Below are 21,750 nucleotides of genomic sequence, written 5' to 3' on the forward strand. Positions count from 1 at the left end.
AGTCTGTTTTGTACCCTTACCATCTTTCTCTGTATCCAAACATATACAATCATGTATGTATATGGGTTCTGATACTTAAAAAACATAAAATGAAATTACGATGTATATATTCACTACTACTGTACTTGCTTCTTTTCACTTAACTCTACCTTATGAATGTCCATCTATATAAAAATGTAGATCAACAATTGTCTTAAACAGATGTCCACACTCTGTCCAACATCTCTACTCTTTTAAATTTCTGCTCGTCTTATGGAAATTACAGAGTTGCTTAATTTGCATATCCCTAACTACTGCTGATATTAATCTTCTTTGCTTTTTAAAGTTTTTTAGTTAAAAAAAGTATAATTGACAAATACAAATTTTATATATATCAGTGTGATATTTTCATATATGTATATACTCATAATGTGAAATGATTACATCAAGCTAGTTATGTCCATCACCTCACATACTTATCATTTTTGTGATGAAAACATTTGAAACCTACTTTTAGCAATCTTCGTGTGCTTTTTTTTTATTGGCCATTTGAATTTCCTCTTTTGTGAATTGCTTGTGCAAATCTTCTCTTGAGATGTTTGTCATTTTCCCATCAATTTGTATATTAGAAAAAATAACTTTTAGCTTGTCATATGTATTGCAAATATTTCCTCAGCCTGTAGTTTGATTTTTATTTATTATGCATTCTGTTCTATAAAAATTTAAAGAGTTATGTAATCAATAACGCCTACTAGTTCTTCTTTATAGCTTTTATGTTCCTTGCTTAAGAAGTTCTCTCCAATGCTAAGATTATGAAATTATTCTCCTAATTTTTCTCCTAAGTTATTTATTTTTAAAAATCTAACACATAGAACAGAGATTTCTACTTCTGGGAAAATGAAACAAGATCGAACCCTATTCCTCTGATGAAGTTCACCTAAAAATCCTGGACATTAAATATGAAACAAACACAAGAAGACTCTGAAAGGTGGCAAAAGCAAGGCAGACAAGCTAGGGACCTTAGGACCTGAAGAACAGCACAGCAGTGGAATTACTGAGTTTTCTTTTTGCCTCAAATATTTAAGATTGGATGCTACAGAAGCTGGAAACAGAAACACAGAAGCAGAGACAATAAAAGCCTTGAAAACAAAACAACACAACAACAACAAAAAACAGCCTACTCACTCATGCAAAAAGACCAGGAAAGAGGCAGCCTAATAAGACAGAAAACATTGAACAATAACCACTAGCATAGCCAAACACTCAGTCCCACCCCCATCAGAGCTGATAGAGGAGATTCGACTTCTGCCTTTACCAAGCTGAAATGAGGAGCCCTAGTCTCTTTGCAAAAGCCCCGGACTTTGGTCACCACCAGACAGTAACAATGCTGCCTTCCCCCAATGTGTGTGTGGTAAGTGGAGGCCATGTAGGGAGCAGAAAGTTACTTCTATCCCTCTCAGCTAGAGAGGTACCAGTGAAGTTTATTGGGGAGCTAGACAACCCACCCCAGCTCAGAAGTAATGAAAAGAAAACACTCCCCTAACTCAATTATCAACAGAGACTGAATGGGGAAGCTGATTTCTACCCCTACCTGGCAGTAATGAGGTGGTGCTCCACTCTTTTCTGCTGGAAGGATAACAGAAGAAATCAAGGTTTAAATGAGATCTAGAATCTCATAAAATAAAACCCAAAGTGTCCAACTTTCAATTTAAAAAATTATTTGTTATGCCAAAAACCAGAAGGATCTCAAACAAAATGACAGAAGGTAATTAATAGGTGCCAACACTGAGATGGCAAAGATGTTATAATATGACAAAGATCGTAAAGAGGTAGTCAGAAAGAAGCTTGAAGGAGCAATTTTAAACAAACATAAGGATGCTAAAACAATGTCTCAGTAAAGAAATAGAAGATATAAAGAAGAAACTAATTGACATTTTAGAAAATTTTAGAAAAGTATAACTGAAATAAAAACTCAGTGGATGAGCTTAACAGCCAAATAGAGAGTACAGAGGAACAATCTGTGAATTTGAAGATAGAACAATGGAAAGTGTTCAATCTGAACAACAGAAAAAAAACAGACTGTGAAAAAACCTTAACAGAACTACAGCAACTTGTGGGAGTTATAATATCTGGAAGGAATAAGTCTAGAGGTATAATTTACAGCATAATAACTATAGTTAATACTGTATTGTATCCTAGAAATTTGCTAAAAGAGTAGTAGATTAGGCCAGCCACGATGGCTCATGCCTGGAATCCTAGCACTTTGGGAGGCCAAAGCAGGCAGATCACCTGAAGTCAGGAGTTGGAGACCAGCCTGGCCAACATGGTGAAACTCCATCTCTACTAGAAATACAAAAATTAGCCAGGTGTGGTGGCAGGTGCCTGTAATCCCAGCTACTCAGGAAGCTGAGGCAGGAGAATTGCTGGACCCTGGGAGGCAGAGGTTGCAGTGGGCCAAGATCACGCCACTGCACTCCAGCCAGGGTGACAAAGCAAGATTCTGTCTCAAAAAAAAAAAAAAAAAAAAAAAAAATGAGTAGGAGTAGATCAGACTAGCCTTGTCCCATGTGCAAGACTGCCCTGCTTTGTCCGGGTCTAAGAGTCAACAAAACCAAAGCCACCTCAAGGAGCGTGATGAGCCTTGGGGAATGGGCATCCCTGGCCATCCTCCACTGCAGCCATTCTCATTCCAAACCCTCTGTGCTCCACACAGGTTGAGTCCTCTCCCTGCCACCTCTCTGTTATAAATAAACTTTCAGTGTCACAAAAGAAATAGCACTTGAATATAAATTTTATCAGCAAGGCAATTTACTTCTCTAGAAGGGTGTGTCTCATGGATGAGCGATGGTGAAAACACACCTAAACAAGGGAGGGAAAGGGGTTCTTATCCCTCACACAGGTAGCCCCTACTGCTGTGTTGTTCCCCTATTGGCTAGGGTTGGACCACAAGTCTAAGCTCATTCTCATTGGCTAAAGAGAGCAGGGGTATGAGCCAGAGTGGCAGGGTGAGCAACTTTGGTGGGAAAGACAGTTATGGAACAGGTGACTAAAGGTGACTCAGGTCAAGGCAGGTGACCAGGGGTGACTCAGGGCAGAGCAGGTGACCATGGGAACAGATAAGAACTACTGATTGGAACTGATGGAAAAGTCATTTACTGAAACTAGGGGCAAGGAGACGAGGAGCATGGGGAAGTTAAACTTCAAAACAGAGAACAAGGAACTGAACATACTGACATACTGATTCTTTGAAGAGAAATTTAGAACTCACTGTATTTAACATCTCCAAACAGCTCTCCCTGTCAGCTCAAATGTCCGTGGGGTTCATGGGGTCTCCTGAAGCTAGAATTGAAGGGGTCCGTAGCAAGAGTGGGTCACTCCTTGCCTGTTCAACTCACCCCTTCCCCAGGAGCTGCTGGGGACCAGGAACAAGTCCTGGTGCTTGGCAGCCCCATTGCATGGTTTCCAACTTCCTCTCCCTTTGGCTCAGGATCCGCATCCTCCCACAGTCCACTTTCAATGACTTTCATCAGAAGATCTGCTCAGAGTGTGCCCATCTTCCCAATGGCCTGAACGTCGGTGTGAGATATTCTTCCTGGCTGTGTCTAGTTGGCCATTTGCCTTGTTAATCTGGAAAATTTTTCTAGCTATCTTATTTTATTATTTCTAGCTTAATTCTTAATTACCCTGTGGTCAGTCAATTGGATTTTTAATCTACTGACATTTGCTGGACATTTTTTAAAATGCTTCATGTGCTCTTGAAAAGAATGTATATTCTATAGTATTTCTGAGTTCTTTTCTGTAAATGTCAATAGTTACTTTTTTATTTGTGTTGTTCAAATATTTTATATTTTTACCTTACTCCTATCATTTGTAGGTTCACTCTTTTAACATAGTCCCATAGTTCTTGGAGGTTTTGTTCATTCCTTTGCATTCATTTTCCTCTGATCTTTTCTGCCTGCCTTATTTCAGCAAAATAGTCTTCAAGTTCTGATATCCTTTCTTCCACTTGGTCTATTCAGCTATTGATACTTGTGTTTGCATTATGAAGTTCTCATGTTATGTTTTTCAGCTCCATTAGATCATTTATGTTCCTCTCTAAAGTGGTTATTCTGGCTAATAGCACCTGTAATGTTTTGTCATGGTTCTTAGCTTCTTTGCAGTGAGTTAGACCATAATCCTTTAGCTCGGTGAAGTTTGTTGTTACCCATCTTCTGAAGCCTACTTCTGTCCATTCATCCAGCTGTCTCAGCCCAGTTCTGTGCCCTTGCTAGAGATGTGTTGTAACTTTTTGAAGGAGAAGAGGTACTCTGGCTCTTTGAGTTTTTGTCATTTTTGCGTTTGATTCGTTTTCATCTTCATGGGTTTATCTACATTTGATCTTTGACGCTCCTGACTTTTTTATGGAGTTTTTTTGCGGTGCCTTCTTCATTGATGTTGTTGCATTCTGTTTGTTTTTCTTTAAGTGGTCTGGCTCCTCTTCTGTAGGACTGCTGCAGTTTGCTTGCAGTCTACTCCAGCCCCTATTTGCCTGGTTTCTTCCCATCCCTGGAGTTATCACCAGCGGAGGCTGCAGACTGGCCAAGATGCTAATCTGCTCCTTCCTCTGAGAGATCTGTCCCAGAGGAGCACTGGCCTGATCCCAGCTGAAATGCTCCTGTATGAGGTGTCTGGACACTCCTGTTGAGAGGTCTCAGTCAGGAGGAGCGGGGTCAGAGACCCACTTAAATAAGCAGTTTTCTGCCCCTTGAAGGGGTGCGTGTGCTGCACTGGGGGAAATCGCCCTAGTCTGGGCTGCTCTGACTCTCCAGAGCCAGTAGGCAGAAAAAACTAAGATCATTGATCCACGATACCACAGCTGCCCCTCCTCCTAGGAGCTCCTCTCAGGGTCATCAGGGTCCTGTTCATAAATCCCTCTCTGGGGATACCAAGATTCCCACGAGGAGACCCCACCCAGCACTTTGGGAGACCAAGGCGGGCAAAGCAATTGAGGTCAATAGTTCAAGACCAACCTGGCTAACATGGCAAAACCCTATCTCTACTAAAAATACAAAAATTAGTCAGGCACGGTGGCATGCAGCTGTATTCCCAGCTACTTGAGGGGCTGAAGCTTGAGAATTGCTTAAACCTGGGAGATGCAGGTTGCAGTGAGCCGAGATCACACCACTGCGCTGCAGCCTAGATGATAGAGTGAGACTCCATCTCAAAAAAAAAAAAAAAAAAAAAAAAGTTTAACCCTAATGAGTAAAGCTTTAATTGTAGGGCATTCAAATCATGGAAAATTGCCCTCAGTTAGGGGGGAGTTCTGAAAGTCCTTCTCATTTTGTCCCTGTTGGCACAAGCACCTTTGCCTTTGCTTGGCATGAACCCCAGCAGCAGGGTCTGGGCCCAGAGCTCAGCTCCCTAACTATTCTGTTGGTGCAACAGCACCACTGGATGTCTCATATCTGAGATACTGCTGATCTGTTCTCAACTTAGTTTGGGCACAAACCATGCAGATGGGACATCAGTGACGTTCCAATGGTGCAGTGTCCCACGTAGCAAAAGCAGTAAGTTAGGCAGAGATTGATCAGAGTGAGGCAGGAATAGGGAATGGAGTGATGCCCTGGCTTCTCGGCCTCTGCACTTAACACATAGGAGGAGTGTCTGGAGCTGACTGACAAGGAACAAAACAGTTCCGGGAAACAGGTACCGTGCTGCTGCTTATTTGAACTGAAACACACCAGCCTAGATTAATGTTTCTCTGAACAACTATTAATAATATTTGTTTCTTGGAACAACTATTAGTGTTAGTTGTAACTAACAAATCTATTACTTGCCCCTACTATACTTATGGGATACACCCCACCCCACCTTCATCTGCCCATTACAAAAAATGCCCATGTTTCCCCCTGTCCCCACCCAGGGACTGCTCCTAATAAAATCCACAGTACTGATTGCAGCTGGAGGGCTCCTAGACATAAAAAGACTCTTTAAGGCACTATGTGAAAATAGAAGAGACCCTCTGAGTTGAGGCAGACCAAGAAGCTATGGGGAAATTATAGACTCCAGAAAAGGATCCAGACCTTTTACATACATTATAAGAGGAGACAAAGAAGAACAGAAAATACAGGGATTCTGAATTGAACAGCAAGTTCACAGCCCAGTGCTGATGTTGTCAGAACTAGGGGCAGGGGAGGGCACACGATTTCAGAGTAGGAAAACAGGATTTCATTCCTTCTCTTCTCCCCTCTCTGTCAGGGTCCAGAGAGAGCCTGGGCTGCATCTGTTTTCTCCTGAATAAAAATATATACTCACTCGAAGGTGTCTCAATTCCTTCTTTTTTTTTTTTTTTTTTTTTTTTTTGAGATGGAGTCTCACTTTGTCCCCCAGGCTGGAATGTTGTGTCACGATCTCAGCTTACTGCAATCCCTGCTTCCCAGGTTCAAGTGATTCTCCTGCCTCAGCCTCCCAAGTAGCTAGGTTTACAGGCGTGTGCCACTACGCCTGGTTAATTTTTGTATTTTTAGTAGAGATGGGGTTTCACCATGTTGATCAGGCTGATCTCGAACTCCTGGCCTCAGGTGATCTGCCCACCTCAGCCTCTCAAAGTGCTGGGATTACAGGCCTGAGCCACCATACCTGGCCCCAATCCTTTCCTGTTTCTCAAGGCCATGTTTACATCCAACATGCCCCAGGGACCCTACTCTGAACCTCTCACCATCAACTCACTCTTTAACTCAGAGGTACTGACTGTAAGCCCCATTATGCTTTGTTATCATGCTCTGCTCCAGGCTTGTCTTGTCTATATTATAAAACTTAGCTTATAATGCTGAGAGGCATGTAGCTACCTTATCCATCTGTGCATGAATACCTAGTCCCTTTTCCTATAGAGAGGTATCAACCCGGGCACACAGTAGTAATCTTATAACCTCCTGTTGATTACTTACTCCTGGAAGTTATTAAATTTCAAAATAAGCCTATTAGAGGTTATGTGGATCTGAAAGAGTAAATGACCACTGGTGGAAATGAAATCAACTAGGCAAGAAGGGTGAATCTAATCTTTCTTAAACCCCGAGGAATAGACTATGGTACTTTGAGTACTGCTACCTTTGAAGGCTATCTTTCGAAGGCCATCCTTCCATGAAGGAAATTAAAGACTGCTAGAGGAAACAGAGAAAGGGCCTCAAGTGACTTAAGGGAAAAAGAGGGAAAAGATAAATGGAGGAGCAAGCGGAGGGCATCTGTGGATGAGTTATGGGGATATGCTCACAGACGGGTAGTTGCTTCCTGCAGATATTGGGTACATTTAGAAGGGAGACATCTTTGGGGACCTGGTTGAGAAAAAGTGGCTATGTGAGGAGTGGCAGGGATGGGAAGTCAGTGAAGAAGTCAGAGCTCCTGGACAGAAAGAAGAGTCAGGTACATGGCTTTAATGAGGAAAGCTCAGGGTGCTGGAGTTGGAGTATTAGAAGCAGATATCCTAGGGCTGCTTGATTGGAATTCAAGCCTGGGATGTTTTCTCCCATGGAAGTGGGTCCAGGTGAATCAAGGAGGTAACTCTCTGTCTCCCTGTCTTCCTCCCCCATCTCCCACTAAGGGATCAGAAGGCCAGGTAACCTTAGCCATTTGCTTGTCAGCCCAGGCATATCTCTTTCTGGTCGATGTAGAAATCCATGTACGAATCCATTTGGAAGTGTCTGAATAATAATCTACCCATTGGGATTGTGGGATTGTGACAGGATAGGTAGCTATGTACAACAGGCTGAGGAGCCTTGAGAATCTACCTTTTTCAAACTTAATAATCCTTCTATACTCCAGACTCCTGGACTATAGAAGGGTTGTTAAGTATGAACAGTAAGTAAGTAAGAAGTAACAGTAAGTAAGAAGCAGTGATTTAAAATGAATTTAACTGCTTCTTTTTTTAAAATTTTTTTTTCTTTGCCCTTCTCCTGATTGTAACTGCTCCTTAAGGAAGCATCCTCAGCCAGGTGTGGTGGCTCGCACCTGTAATCTCAGCCCTTTGGGAGGCCAAGGTGGGTGGATCACGAGTTCAGGTGTTTGAGACCAACCTGACCAACACAGTGAAACCCTATCTCTACTAAAAATACAAAAATTAGCTGGGTGCCATGCGCCTGTAATCCCAGCTACTCGGGTGGCTGAGGCAGGAGAATCACTTGAAGCTGGGAGGTGGAGGTTGCAGTGAACCAAGACTGCACCACTGTACTCCAGCCTGGCGACAGAGCGAGACTCCATCTCAAAAAAAAAAAAAAAAAAAAAAAAGCATCCTCTTTGTCTTCTCCAAGTTCTATGTTTGCTTAAACTTACTCCCTTTGCCTGACCTGGTCCTGCAGGCTCCCACAGGCTCCACAGCGTACTGGCCCCTGGAGCTTCCCTATTTCCCCTTGGCCAAAATGAAATCTCCTTTTATCATCCCAGACTCTAATGAAGTCATCTAAGTCATCCAGTGAAATCCATACTCATAGAACGCGAGACCCCAAAAGAGCCTGAGAGTTCCTCTGGACTCTCGCCCACATCTTATCTCTCCCTGACTCTTGTTCCCTCCCCACTGTCTATCACTCACTCCAGTAGTCTTTCTAGAGCCCTTCTTTAACCTTCTTCTCTTGGCCTTGCCACTATTACTAGTGTCATAAGCTTGTAAGTAGCCAGACTTCACTCCACTTTCTTCTCCCTTTTCTTCAACGCAGAGTGAATGCATTAGGAAATAAGTAGATTTTTTTTTCTCCCTTGGAATTGATCAAAGCTACATACAACTGGTTCTTAAACTCTATTTTTTTTTTTTTTTTTTTTAGACAGAGTCTTGCTCTTTTCACCCAGGCTGAAGTACAATGGCTCAATCTTGGCTCACTATAACCTCCACCTCCCATGTTCAAGCAATTCTCCTGTCTCAGCCTCCCAAGTAGCTGGGATTACAGGTGTGTGCCACCATGCCTGGCTAATTTTTGTACTTTTAGTAGAGATGGCATTTCACCATGTTGGCCAGGCTGGTCTTGAACTCCTGATCTCAAGTGTTCCACCCACTCGTGATTCTCAAACTCTTGACACAACAGTTGAGTGGTGGTGCTCACCATGTCAAAGGCTTCCCAACTCCAGTTGATATTTCTAGATTATATTTCCAGATTATATTTCCCAATCTCCTTTGCAAATAGGTGGGACCATGTGACTATATTATGATCAATGGAATGTGGATTAAAATAACAAACTTCACTTCTAGGCCTAGCCCTTTAAAAGCTTCTGTATGAGCCCCCGTGCTACTTTCTTCCCCTATCGCCGGTTGGATGTAGTGGACCCAGTAGAGAAAATCCTGGGAGATAACAGAGCTACAGATTTAAGGAGCTACATTCCTTGAATTATGGTGGGGATGACTGCCTACTGACCACCCTCAGTGAAATGCATTGTGAATGAAGATAACCTCTCATGGGTTAACTGTATTAACCCCATGAGGTTTGTATAAATCTGTTTGAATATTTGTTCCAGTAATTAGCAAACCTGGTTTGTTGAGATTCACTCAGGGTGGTTGGCAAAATATTAAGGGAGATAGCAGGGAAAGATTATACTCTCAAACCTTTTGGAAAACCGAAACGTTTTTATTAAACTTATACAACAGGCCGAAGGCAGCCAGTCCTTACCTTAGAGCCTTAGGTCGTAGGGCGAAGATTAGGAATAATAGTAGCTTCCCCAGTTAAGTCTGCTCACCCCACATTTCTTGGTCTCTACTCTAACTCTTTACTCATGTAAACTCTGTGCCAGATGGCTCGTGGGGGAGGTCGAAGGGGCATTACCCATTAATCGTGTTTGTTCTGGACCCAGAAATCTAAACCTCTTATCATTCGTAAAACCATTCTTTTAACCATGTTAATTATCCACAAGCGTGTTGACTTAGAACCTCTGTTATTAAATCTATGCTGAATAAATGTGAGGAGGAACAGGGAGTAGGGGTTGCGTAACTGCATTCACCTTCAGAGCAGCTGACAACCTCCCTAGCCCACTCAATTCACGGGACTCAGTGTGTGAGTGTATTTTATTCATCCGTCGCAGAGTCAGGGTTTGTAGGACAGACCCCCACAGGTGGTGATCAACGTCTCAGGTGATGACTCTGACGTGATCAACGCCACACCGGTTCATGCATGGGTCTAACTGGGAAGACAGAATTGGCCACCTCTGCCCACAATTGAATGGGAACAACTGTTGGAACTGCTGAGGATTGCAATGAGAGAAATTAAGTCATAGGGAGGAAGTTAAAAAAAAATATATGCAGAGCCCTCAGGTTGATGTAGCAGTTTATCTGGCAAAAGCTTCAGGGTAGAGAGGTCAAGGAAATAGCAGAGAGATTACAGCTAGAGCCGGTGGGTGTCCCAATAAGGAAGTAGGTAATTCTTCTTAGAGCAGATGGTCGTCCTCCAGCCCATATTAATAAGGGGTCGTTAGAACCCTGGGTTTTAGCATTGTTTTAAATGGCTCTCTAGAAGAGAAAAGTTAGTCAAAAGTCAGGAATCGTGGGAGAAATCCATTTCTAAAATTAATAGCACCCTAGGCCCCAGATATAAAGGATAGCAATTCTTCTGTTAAATCAGAAGTTACCCACTTTTAAGCAATTTCCCCCCAGAAGTCTGCCAACTGAACAGACAGATAGAGAACAGGTCTCCTTGGGCCTGGCTGAGAGTAGGGGGCCTATGGAGAGGCCCAACTAAGGGGTCAATAATTGGAATAGGTGATGTTTTGAGGGAAGCAGAGGGAACTGAATAAGAGTGAAGAAAAAAGTAGAGGACCTCATGTCGGTGTCTCCGTTTATTTTGCAGTGAGGAGCAGCCTAGGTTTGGAGATAGGAGGCCATTGTCTTTTGCTGCCTATTTCTTTTTCTTTTTTCTTTTTTTTTCCTGCCTGTTTCTTTAACCAGGATTTAGGTGGCTGCCGTCTTCTGAATAGTATGTAAGGACCAGTGATGAAGCAAGCCCAGGCCCTAGCCTTCCCACCCCAACCAACTCACTCGTTGTCTAAGCAGATGTCTCCACAGTATGTCCAGCAGCAGGTGTGATTCGGAAATACACAGGTGTTTATTTTAGTACACCTTTTCTCACAGAACTTATAGGAAGGCTGTACCCAGCACTGGTAAGTTTCTCTTATTTCTTCTGGAACTGAGATGGAAGAAGTTAGCAACTCAGCAAGAACTATTCAGAACTCAGCAAGAAACCCTTTTTAAGCTTAACAATCCCCTCTGAAACTTGAGCTCCAAGCCACAAAGTATTTACCTGCCTTCCAGGAGAATTGCTTCTCAAATTCTAACCAGTGTCTCATCACAAGACCATCCTTGCATGGCCTGTGTTACTCCGTCTACATGTCCCTACAGCATTTCAGACTTTAAAGTTAGGACTGGGACACCCTGGCCATATATGACACCAACCATCAAATTTGGTCTCATGTAACCTGAGTTTTCAGGGCCTGCAATGTCCTCTCACTCCAATTTCCATAGCCAATTTACAGAATGGGAAACTGAGCCAAGGAAGAAGAGAAACTTATTTTTCTCCCCTTCTATTTGCTTCCCTGAGGATACCACCTAAGCAATCAGTCCCTCCATAAATTTCATTTCTTTCACTGGCCTACAACCCTCCTGCTCAGTGCCTGTGTTGTCCACATTTTCTTATCATATGAACCCAAACTTTAACCCAATAAGGACGCTTTATTTGTCTTTTCCATTTTTCATGTTCTGAAAGATTCTTCCCCTCCAACTAAATTAATGTGTTAAATATTACCCTTTCGGCATTCATCAAAGGCTCACCCAACTGAGGCACAAAGGTTCTGAAAATATGGGCTCGGAGGGAAGCTCTGTGTTGGTATTTCCTCTACTGATCTGATACTGGGAAATATTATTTCCTGCTAGCTGATGGAATATAGACAAAAGATATGTTCCCTTTTCACATACCTAGTGTTGCTTTCAGAGCTGAGAGAATGTAAAGGAATCGGGAACATCCAACCTAATATTGCTTGAATATCTCTGCTTAAGGAGAGCTCTGATCCTTTAAAGGCTGATTCTTGAAATGCAGACCCTGAATCAGCTATGAAAGACACCCCAGGACCACAGAACCCCCTCCCTTCTCACACCACCTACGGGGATCTTCAAGCGAGAGGCCTCCCAGCACAGGCAGAAGCATCAGAACTCCGGAGATGAACACGGTGAGTAGAAGAATCCAGGGCTTCATGGTGGTCTCCGTGTGTGTTTGGGTTAAGTTCTGGCAGAAGACAAGTCTTTTCCCAACGCTGCCAGAGGTAGAAAATGGATTGAGGAGAATAAGGTAGGCAACAGGGGGACAGTGCCTGTGACTATCATGTCATTCCTTCCCTTTCTAGTACCCGGTAGCAAACCAACCAATTCCCAAGCTAGCCAGTAACTTCCCCAGGTTCATTCTCATCTCATATTACATACCCCTTCCTTTGCAAAGCCATTTCTTTCTTTTTTTTTTTTTTTTTTTTGAGACAGAGTTTCGCTCTCGTTACCCAGGCTGGAGTGCAATGGTGCGATCTCGGCTCACCGCAACCTCCGCTTCCTAGGTTCAGGCAATTCTCCTGCCTCAGCCTCCTGAGTAGCTGGGATTACAGGCACGCGCCACCATGCCCAGCTAATGTTTTGTATTTTTAGTAGAGACGGGGTTTCACCATGTTGACCAGGATGGTCTCCATCTCTCGACCTCGTGATCCACCCGCCTCGGCCTCCCAAAGTGCTGGGATTACAGGCTTGAGCCACCGCGCCCGGCCCTGCAAAACCATTTCTTTTCAAAACGAATTGTTCCTTTCTGATTAAAAACAATAAATCCTCAGATTATAAAATTTGTAATATAAAAAAATACGAAGAATAAATGAGTAAGCATTAGTAATTCCACCATCTAGAGATAATCAATATATGTCTGTAGTTTTATGTTGTAGTCATTATTTTGCAAAAATTGGACACATCAAGTGTCCTGATATTTTATTTTAGAACATATGTAACAAGATGATATAAAGAAGTTTTAGTGAAGATCTTAAGATAAAAGGCACTAAAGCAATTCAGGAGGGAGTTACAGATAGATAACAGGATTGAGGAAAAGATGATAGCCAAGAACTCCTAGGGGACTCAGAACTTTAATCCACGAAGATGGTCCAGAGCTGGGGTAATTGTAGAGATTTTGAAGGAGATTTTATTGGTAAAAAAACTTTGCTTGTGGAAGCTGGAATGCTGCCTTCGAATTCCAAGCTGAGAGAAAAGGCTTTATGAATACTACTCGTTGAGCTTGCTGTGTGATCCCAGAAGTCTGTGGGGACACAGTAGACTCGTGTTTGAATCATTACCGAAGACTTTAAAGGATGACTTTAAATATGGCCAAAGTGGCCTATAGTAGCAGAGAAGAGGGCTCTAATTTGGGAAGTATCTGAACTATAAATGGCCAGATGACATTTCATGTCTCCAATGAACCCTTGAAATCTCCTATGAAAGAGTCAAGACCAGAAGCACAAAACTAGCTCATGATAGTATCTATTACAGAAGCACTTTCCTACTCCTCTTGTTGGTCCATCCTCCGTCTACTCCCTAGGAGACGGAGACTTGCTTTTCGTCCAGTGTGGGTGGAAGAATAGAATTACAAAGAGCCAAAGTGTAGGGTAGAGGGAGGAAAAGAAAGATTCACCACATCCTGGTTCATAACTGGAGCTTCTGAGGGAGGGAGGAATCCATAGTTCTGAACAATTTATGGAGTTGTGACTAACTTCATGGGCCTGCACATTTTACTTATTATGTTGAGAAAATGTTTAATGACTGGAGAATCACATAAAATATTTTCAGACTTACCTAAATTTTCCTGAAGAAGCAAGGAAATAAACTAACCATTCTGAATAAAACATACAGATAGTGGGAGACAAAAATATGCTCACATCATGCAAGTCATGACAACAATCCAGTTATAAATATTATGATCATTTCCCCATATCTGAATAGTGTAAATTTCTTCTTGTTATAAAAATGTCCTGATGAATCTACTTATAGTTAAGGCTTTGGTACATATATTGTCATTTTCATAGCATGAATTAATGAAGAAAGATTTCTAGGCAAAAGACATTGTCTTACCCAGAACTTTCGATAATTACATTTTTCTCATTAAGGGTTAGGTTACATTTCCACCTACTGGACATCAAATGTGTGTGTCTCCACTCCTTGTTCTACTCGAAGCTATACAAGTAATTTTCATCACCACACTATTGGCTGTTGGGTATTTTACAGAGGAAAGAACATGGGCCCCAGGGTCAGACGGCTTGAGCTAGAATCCCAACCCCAGCAACTTCTAGCCATAGGGCCTGGGCTGGTCACATAATCCCCAGAGCCTGGTTTTCCCCATCCGTATTATAGAAAAAATATCAATACTCATCTCATAGGGTCACTGGGAAGGTTAAATAATCTAATATGTATGAAACACTAAACATATGACCTGGAATATAGTATATACTTCATAAATATTAACTGTTAGCATTAAGCTCAGAATATCTCTTCTCCTCCAGATATTTGAAAACTATTTTCAGTTAAAATTTTTTTCTTTTTACTTTTTTTTTTTAATACTTTTGCACACCCCCAAGTGTACTAAATGATCCTAGACAAGAGAAACATCATTATGCCCAGGCTGGGTACTTCTCATATACAGAGTCTTGTGAATTTTTTGGTCATTTTGAGACAAACTGCAGGACAATTCAACGGGACCCCAGGATCAGAAAGACACGGAACTACTGTGTTCCACCAAATACGGAATCCTGGGCTTTCCAGGTAATGTTAAAGAGGATAGTGCGGTGGATTTAGCGTCAGGAATGCTGAGATCTTGTTTCATTTCTGTCCCTTTTACCTATGGAACCTCAGACAGCTCATGTCACCCGCTCTCAATTTTCTTATTTGAACAAGAGACAATAATCCCTACCTCATAGAAATAATGATACCATCTGGACTAGGAACTAATCCAAACAAGCCACAGATACAAGTTCATGTCTGAAGACCTTTATCCCCACCTACCTCTGAAGGTGTCTGAGTTGAGTGTCTGTAGTAACTGGCTGACAGCTCTTTTGTCTGGCCTCTTATTATGAAGTTGTTTGAAGGGGGGCTAGAACTGGGGGCAGAAGAGCAGAAAAAAAAATGTTCAAAGGCCGAGAACTTAATGGTGATTTTGGTTGTGACTGATTTTTAATTCCTACCCAGAAACTACATGTTGGCGGTATCACAGATTCCTTCCTTTGAAATTCACCCATCCAGAAGTACTCAATAGATGCAGGCGGGATCTTCTGATAAGCTTGGAAGAACACTGTGTACCTGGATTGCAGCTCAGGCCACCCCCAGCAGACCCAAAGTACATGCCCCCAAAGTCTTTCTTGAATACATCTTAGCCCATTCACACGTGGGTAGTTGGAAACAGTCTACATTGACCTTTGACTTCTTATTTATCCTATTTAACATTCCATCTTTCTCAGTATTGATACTCTTTTACCAGCAAAATCATAACATGATCTCCCACCGAATGCCCTCTGACTTTTATGTAGCTAAAAGGAGACTGGATAGGAAGAATTTTAGAAAAAGTAGATGACCACCTGGCAAATGAAGGAAGTGATGTGACCAAAACCAGTACCACGTTCTTGGCATGAGCTTGTCAGTTGAGGTGCAGAGGGATTTGTTCACCGAATGTCAGGGAAGGGCATTATATTGGGCACTGAATACACATGATTTGGAGATCACTAGCTCATTAGGAAAGAGAACAGTCAAGTGGGCAAGAGGCAGGGGCTTCCAAGGAGTAAACCTTCTCTCAAAGCCTGTCTGCAGGAATATTATACACAGTGACAGGAGATGTCAATATATAATTCTTCCCAGGATACAGGCATACCTCAGAGATATTGCAGGTTCAGTTTTATCTGTAATAAAGATAATATTGCAATAAAGTGAGCCACGTGTACTTTTTGGTTTCCCAGTACATATGAAAAGTATGTTTGCCTGAAGTCTTTTATTTATATGTTTACTTAAACTAGAAAATGAAATATTTAATAATTGAAAGTTGTTTCTCTGAAAAAGCTAGTAAAATTTGCAAACTTCTGATACAATATCTGTATGTTTTAGTATACTACTGTACCTCTTTCATATTCTAAACAGTTTCTAATAGTTTTCCTATCATTAATTTCATTATCATGTATTAAAATATTAAAAAGGTATGTTTACAATATGCTCATCTGTCAAGTGTTCAATAGCATTATGTATAAAAAATAATGTACATACCATCATTTTAAAATACTTTATTATTAAAAATTGTTAATGATTATCTGAGCCTTCAATAATTCATCATCTTTTTGCTGGTGGAGGGTCTTTCCTCAATACTGATGGTTGTTGACTGATCAGAGTGGTGGTTACGGAGGGTTGGGGTGGCTGTTGCAATTTATTAAAATAAGGCAACAATGATGTTTGCCACATAGATTGATTCTTCCTTTCAAGAAAGATTTCTCTGTAACAGGCAATGCTGTTTGACAGCATTTTACCCACACTAGAACATTTTTCAAAATTGCAATCAATCCTCTCAAACTATGCTGCTGCTTTATCTAGGTTTATGTAATATTCTGAATCCTTTGTTGTCATTCCAACAATAATCATAGCATCTTCACCAGGAGTAGATTCCATTCAAAAAACCACTTTCTTTGTTCACCTATAAGAAGCAACTCCTCATCCATTCAAGTTTTCTCATGAGACCGTAGTAATTCAGTCACATCTTCAGGCTGCATTTCTAATTCTCATTCTGTTGCTATTTCCATCACATTTGCAGCAACTTGTATGTTTATTTTGTATCCTGTAACTTTACTGAATTTGTTTATGAGTTCTACAAGTTTCTTGGTAGGGTCTAAGTTTTTCTCTGTATAAGAGCTTGTCTGAAAACAGGGAAAACGTGACTTCCTCTTTTCCAATTTTGATGTCCTTTATTGTTTTCTCTTTCATGATTGATCTAGCTAGGAATTCCAGTACTGTGTTGAATAAGAGTGGGTAAAGTGAGCAACCTTGTCTTGTTTCAGTTCTTAGAGGAAAAGTTGAAAACTTTTCCCCATTAAGTATATTGTTAGCTGTGGGTTTGTCATATATGATCTTTATTATGTAGAGCTGCTTTCCTTTCATACGTAATTTATTGAAAGTTTTTTATCATAAAGTGGTGTCGGATTCTATCAAATGCATTTTCTGCATCTACTGAGACGACCATATTGTTTTTGTCCCTGATTCTGTTGATGTGAAGTATCACATTTATTGATTTGTGTACATTGAGCCATTCTTGCATTGCTGGAATCTACTCCTGGTGAAGATGCTATGATAAATCCCACTTGATCATGCTACATTATCTTTCTGATGTGTTGATGAATTGGGTTTGCTAGTATTTTGTTGAAGATTTTTGCACCTACTTTCATCAGGAATATTGGCCTGTGGGTTTCTTTATGCTTTGGTGGTGGTGTCTTGTTTCGGTATTAAGGTTTTGCTGGCCTCATAAAAGTGAACTAAGAAGGGCTCCATCTGCATCAATTTTTTAGAATAGTTTGAGAAGAATTGGTATTAATTTATATTTAAAGGTTCATAGAATTCCGTGGTGAAGCCATATGGTTCTGGACTTTTGTTTTGGGGGATACTTTCTATTATTCCTTACTTGTTATTGGTCTGTTCAAGGTTTTTCTATTTCTTTTTGGTTCAGTGTTGGTGGATTATATGTGTCCAAGAATTTATCCATTTCCTCTAGGTTTTTGAATTATAAAGGATACAGAGGAAGAGGTTCGTAAGGTGGGACATGGGGGAAAGGCTAGGGAGCTTCCATGTCCTCCATGAGCATGCTGCTCCCCAGCAACCTCTGTGTGTTCAGTGGTAGCCATCTAGAAGCTCTGATTTATCAATTTTAATTTGAAATTTCCGTTTAGTTTTGAGTAACTTTCTTTTTTTAGACTAATTTCTAATTATGTGTATTATAGTCTGAAACTATGTCCTTTGGGTTATAATTCTTTAAAATTTTGTTCAGACTTTATAACATAATATATAGTCACTTTTTGTACATGTTTTATTTTGTGCTTGAGAAAAATGTAGTTCTCTAGTTTTTCTACTCAGGCTTCTGTATATTTTAATTAAGTAAAGTTTATTAATCATAATGTTCAAATTACCCATTTCTTTACTAAATTTACTGATCTATCAATAATTTTAAGATATAAAGACCTTCCATATACCCATAAATCTTTCCCCTTATAAAACTGTCAATACTTGAGCCTACCGCAACGTTGACTAGACTGCTTTAACAGAAAGCCTCCATCACATAATGGCTGAAATACAATATAATTTGTATTTCTTGCTCAAATAAAAATTCAAGATGAATATTCTAAAACAATGGGTATCCCTCCTTTCATGTGATAAAAGGAGTCAAGGACCCAGGCTCCTTCCATCATTTGGCTTCACTAGGCTCTAGAACCTTGTTGTCATCTATACTGAGCTGGTAAAAAAGAAAGAGTGTGAAAGAGACTTGCCATCTTTTTAGGGTCTTAACCTAGTAGTGACAAGTCTGTTAGCCAAAATATTTACATTGTGGCACAGGCTGCAAGGTGGTCAGGTAAGAAAAATGCAGCTTCTATTTGAGATGTTGATTCTTCTCTATATAACCCCTCTTTGCTAGGATAATTATGACAGTGTCCAGTCTCTAAATTGTTCATTTATGAGTGGATAGAAAGAAAAACTAGAAAGAGAGAGAGCCTTTGAGAAAGGTCAAACACCACTCTGTAAACTATAGGTATGAATATCAGAGCTTTTGAATGTAAATTACAACTGCAGACTGTAGGAGATTGCATTCGGAGTTCAGACTGTCAGAATGGGGTTCAAATCTTTAGAAGATTTTCATCATCAGAGGAAGAGGGTGATCTTCCCAGCTTCCATGCCTATTGGGAGTTCAATGACCCTAGGATGTCTCCTCTTTCTCCTCTTAGGGAAGAAGAAACATCTTCACTTCTGAGAGTTCATTTCCTTCAGGATATTCAAGGTCAGTGACCACCTCCTCCTGGACAGGTTGCCAAGCCTTTAACTGATAGGTCCCTCCTTCTGTCTGAGCTCTAAGATATTTACTATGTTTCCCCATTAGCCCTTCTGTCTCATTCCCTACAGTAGCCTCTCTTTCTGTGTGTATATGTGTTTAAATTTGTATATGTATATGTGTGTATGTGTTTATATATGTTTATATATGAAACAGCTACTTACTCTTTTACCCAGGAATTCTAACTCTTTTAGTCTAAAGAAATCAAAGATTTATAAATAAAATGCTCAATATGACATTCTCTAGATTATTAGTAATTAGTACAATACAAATAGTTGATTATTAGTATTTAAATTAAAGCTGTGCAATTATGAAAAACCACATTTTGAGAAATAATTACATGCTTAAATAAGGGTGGCAAAAATAGGTAACAAAAGATGTTTATATTAAGAGGGTTGTTTATGTTAAATATGGAAAGAAACTAAAAGATAATGCAATGAAACATTGGTTAATTCTAAGCACATCTTTTTTAAAAAATATTTTTTCTTTTCTTTATTCCATAAAACATTTTGTAATTAGAAAGCAGAAATAAATGATATCTTTCATTCTATTAGCAAGAACACAAGCCTGGTTATGTGAGAGGAGGAGGCGTCATTCCCACGGAAACCCTACCCCACATAAAGAAGGACAGAGCCAGGGGCAAGCAAAAAGAGGAAGCAAGGACTCTTGCTCTGCCCTGACTTGGCCAGTGGAGGCAGTGAGAAGGTGAGGATCATTTCTTCTTTCTTTCCTTCCCTCTCCACAGGCAACTCTGCAGGGAAGTGTGTGACCGCCTGGCCAGACTCAGGGCTCACACTCTGGTCAGAGTCATGCCATTCCAGACACTGCTGCCAGTCCTGGTTCTTTGCGTGTTGCTGCTGCAGGCCCAGGGAGGATACCGTGACAAGAAGAGGATCCAGAGTAGGTGATGGGCTGCTGGATGGGTGAGGGGCAGTTGGGTAGGGGGAACGGCGGAGCTGTGTCCTGTCTGAGTAGGACCTAGGAGTTGGAATCTCTCTGCATATCCAGCTCTGACCACAATGCTGTGCAGACTCTGGGCTCTCCCGAACCATGGCCCTCCAGCCCCTTAGCTGGTCCTGGGAATAGTAATGGGAATGAAGGGGGAACCTACATCTTTTGTTGTTCATTCCTAATGCTTAGAGACAAATGGTAGATCCCATAGTGAAAGGTGTACCCAGGGCTGAGAATCCAATGGGAAAGCAGGACAACTATTCTTTGTGAGGAGTAAACATCTAGAAGTGGTTATTGAAGGTAGGTGTAGGTGTAGAATGGATATACATGTAGGGAAATAGGATATAAAACAAGCAAAAGTTGGCCTATACAGGGCCAAGTTAAGGTTATCATCAAAGGAACAGGGGGAGCGGTGGTGGAAAGGGAACTAAAGAAGGGCCAGGAATGCTAGAGACAGTGACAGTGAACAGAAGAGAAGGAGACACAAGAGGCAAGTTCATCATCATCTCTGAATTCTGCTACTCAGAGAGTAGGGGAGAGTTGGAAAGATGTCTCGTGCTTCTTTGAGCTCCCAGGGTTAGACCGTAAATTCTATGGGGGTGACTTCACCAAGGCCTTGACTAATAAGAGAAATGGAGTTCTGATTGCTGGTGTATGAAGTAGGTCCAGGAAGGCCAGGCATTGTGGTCTATGGGGGTAAGGTGTACAATGGAGAGGGAGGATTTAAAATACGACCAATCACAAGGATGTGGTGATGGACAGGAAGGTAGTTCTATGAAGAAGGAGTCCAGGAGTGTCATGAATGAGACTTGGGTTTAAGGGTCTTGGAGGAAGCTTTAGCTTGAGAAAAGTGTCCTCTAGGAAGCTGCATTTATTTACCCTTCTTTTTCTCCTTTTCAGAAACACAGCTATCCCCAGAAATCAAAGTCTGTCAGCAACGACCTGAACCATATCTATGCCAACGTTTCTGTGAATCTCACCGAAACTGTCAAGCAAATAACATATGCTGTTCTACCTACTGTGGGAATGTTTGCATGAACATCCTGTGAGTGGGAGAGTGGGCGGGAAGATGCGCATACTGCTTACCAACTCCTCTATCCAAGACTGTGCCCACGCCCGAAGCACAAGGACCTCAAGTCACCAGCACAAGAATGTCAATAGGAATACCACCTTCCCCACTGTCTGAACTCCTTGTCCCTGTCAAATAAACCAGAACAAATGCCCAGGGATCTTGCCTCTTTTACTGCCACTACGGGGGATCATTAAGAGCCCACTGCAGCCCCCACAAATGCCCTTCTCTTCTTGTGTCCTGGTCTTCAGTTTCTCTCTCTGGTTATGCTTCTCTACCCATGCATCCCTGCCAGCCCTCAGGAGGCTCAGCCACTTGCTGCTATGGTCACTGAACCAGTACCCCCGGGGTAGAAACTGCTCATGTGCATCATCTACCAATACTAAGGAGAATATTTCTCACCCTGGAGTCAGAAGGACCCATTAAGCATGAGGTGGGTGGCGGTTAGAACCTGGGGGAGGGGGGGGTAAAAGAGTGGGAGGCCCCCAAGAACTGCTTTGCTCTCCTTAGCCTTGGTGCACTGCCACCCCATGATCCCTAATCTCTCTGTAAGGTTCAGATTACTATCTACTTATCATGAGGATAATGAGTCCCAAGAAGTCCAGCAAGCCCAAGGCCACAAGAGAGTGAGAGGATATGATGCGGCTGGAAGAGGGTGTTTCCTCTAGGCTCCTT

The 21,750-nt window shown here is 41.5% G+C and overlaps 2 protein-coding genes across 2 annotated transcripts; one reads left to right on the top strand and one right to left on the bottom strand.

Moving 5' to 3' along the window:
- Nucleotides 1-10,386: 10,386 nt before the first annotated feature.
- WFDC9 (WAP four-disulfide core domain 9) lies at nt 10,387-12,173 on the bottom strand. Its single transcript, XM_010346914.3, has 3 exons — nt 12,083-12,173; nt 10,964-11,111; nt 10,387-10,438 (listed from the first exon to the last, which is right to left on the bottom strand). Exons 1-3 carry the CDS (start codon nt 12,171-12,173, stop codon nt 10,387-10,389), a joined length of 291 nt encoding a protein of 96 aa, XP_010345216.1.
- A 7,617-nt stretch (nt 12,174-19,790) lies between these two features.
- Nucleotides 19,791-21,235, top strand: WFDC10A (WAP four-disulfide core domain 10A). The gene is made up of 2 exons (XM_010346913.3): nt 19,791-19,955; nt 20,907-21,235. The coding sequence occupies exons 1-2, from the start codon at nt 19,865-19,867 to the stop codon at nt 21,053-21,055; spliced, it is 240 nt and encodes a 79-aa protein (XP_010345215.2). The 5' UTR covers nt 19,791-19,864; the 3' UTR covers nt 21,056-21,235.
- Nucleotides 21,236-21,750: the final 515 nt, after the last annotated feature.

The sequence above is a fragment of the Saimiri boliviensis genome, chromosome 9, assembly GCF_048565385.1.
Source record: "Saimiri boliviensis isolate mSaiBol1 chromosome 9, mSaiBol1.pri, whole genome shotgun sequence".
NCBI lineage: Eukaryota > Metazoa > Chordata > Mammalia > Primates > Cebidae > Saimiri > Saimiri boliviensis.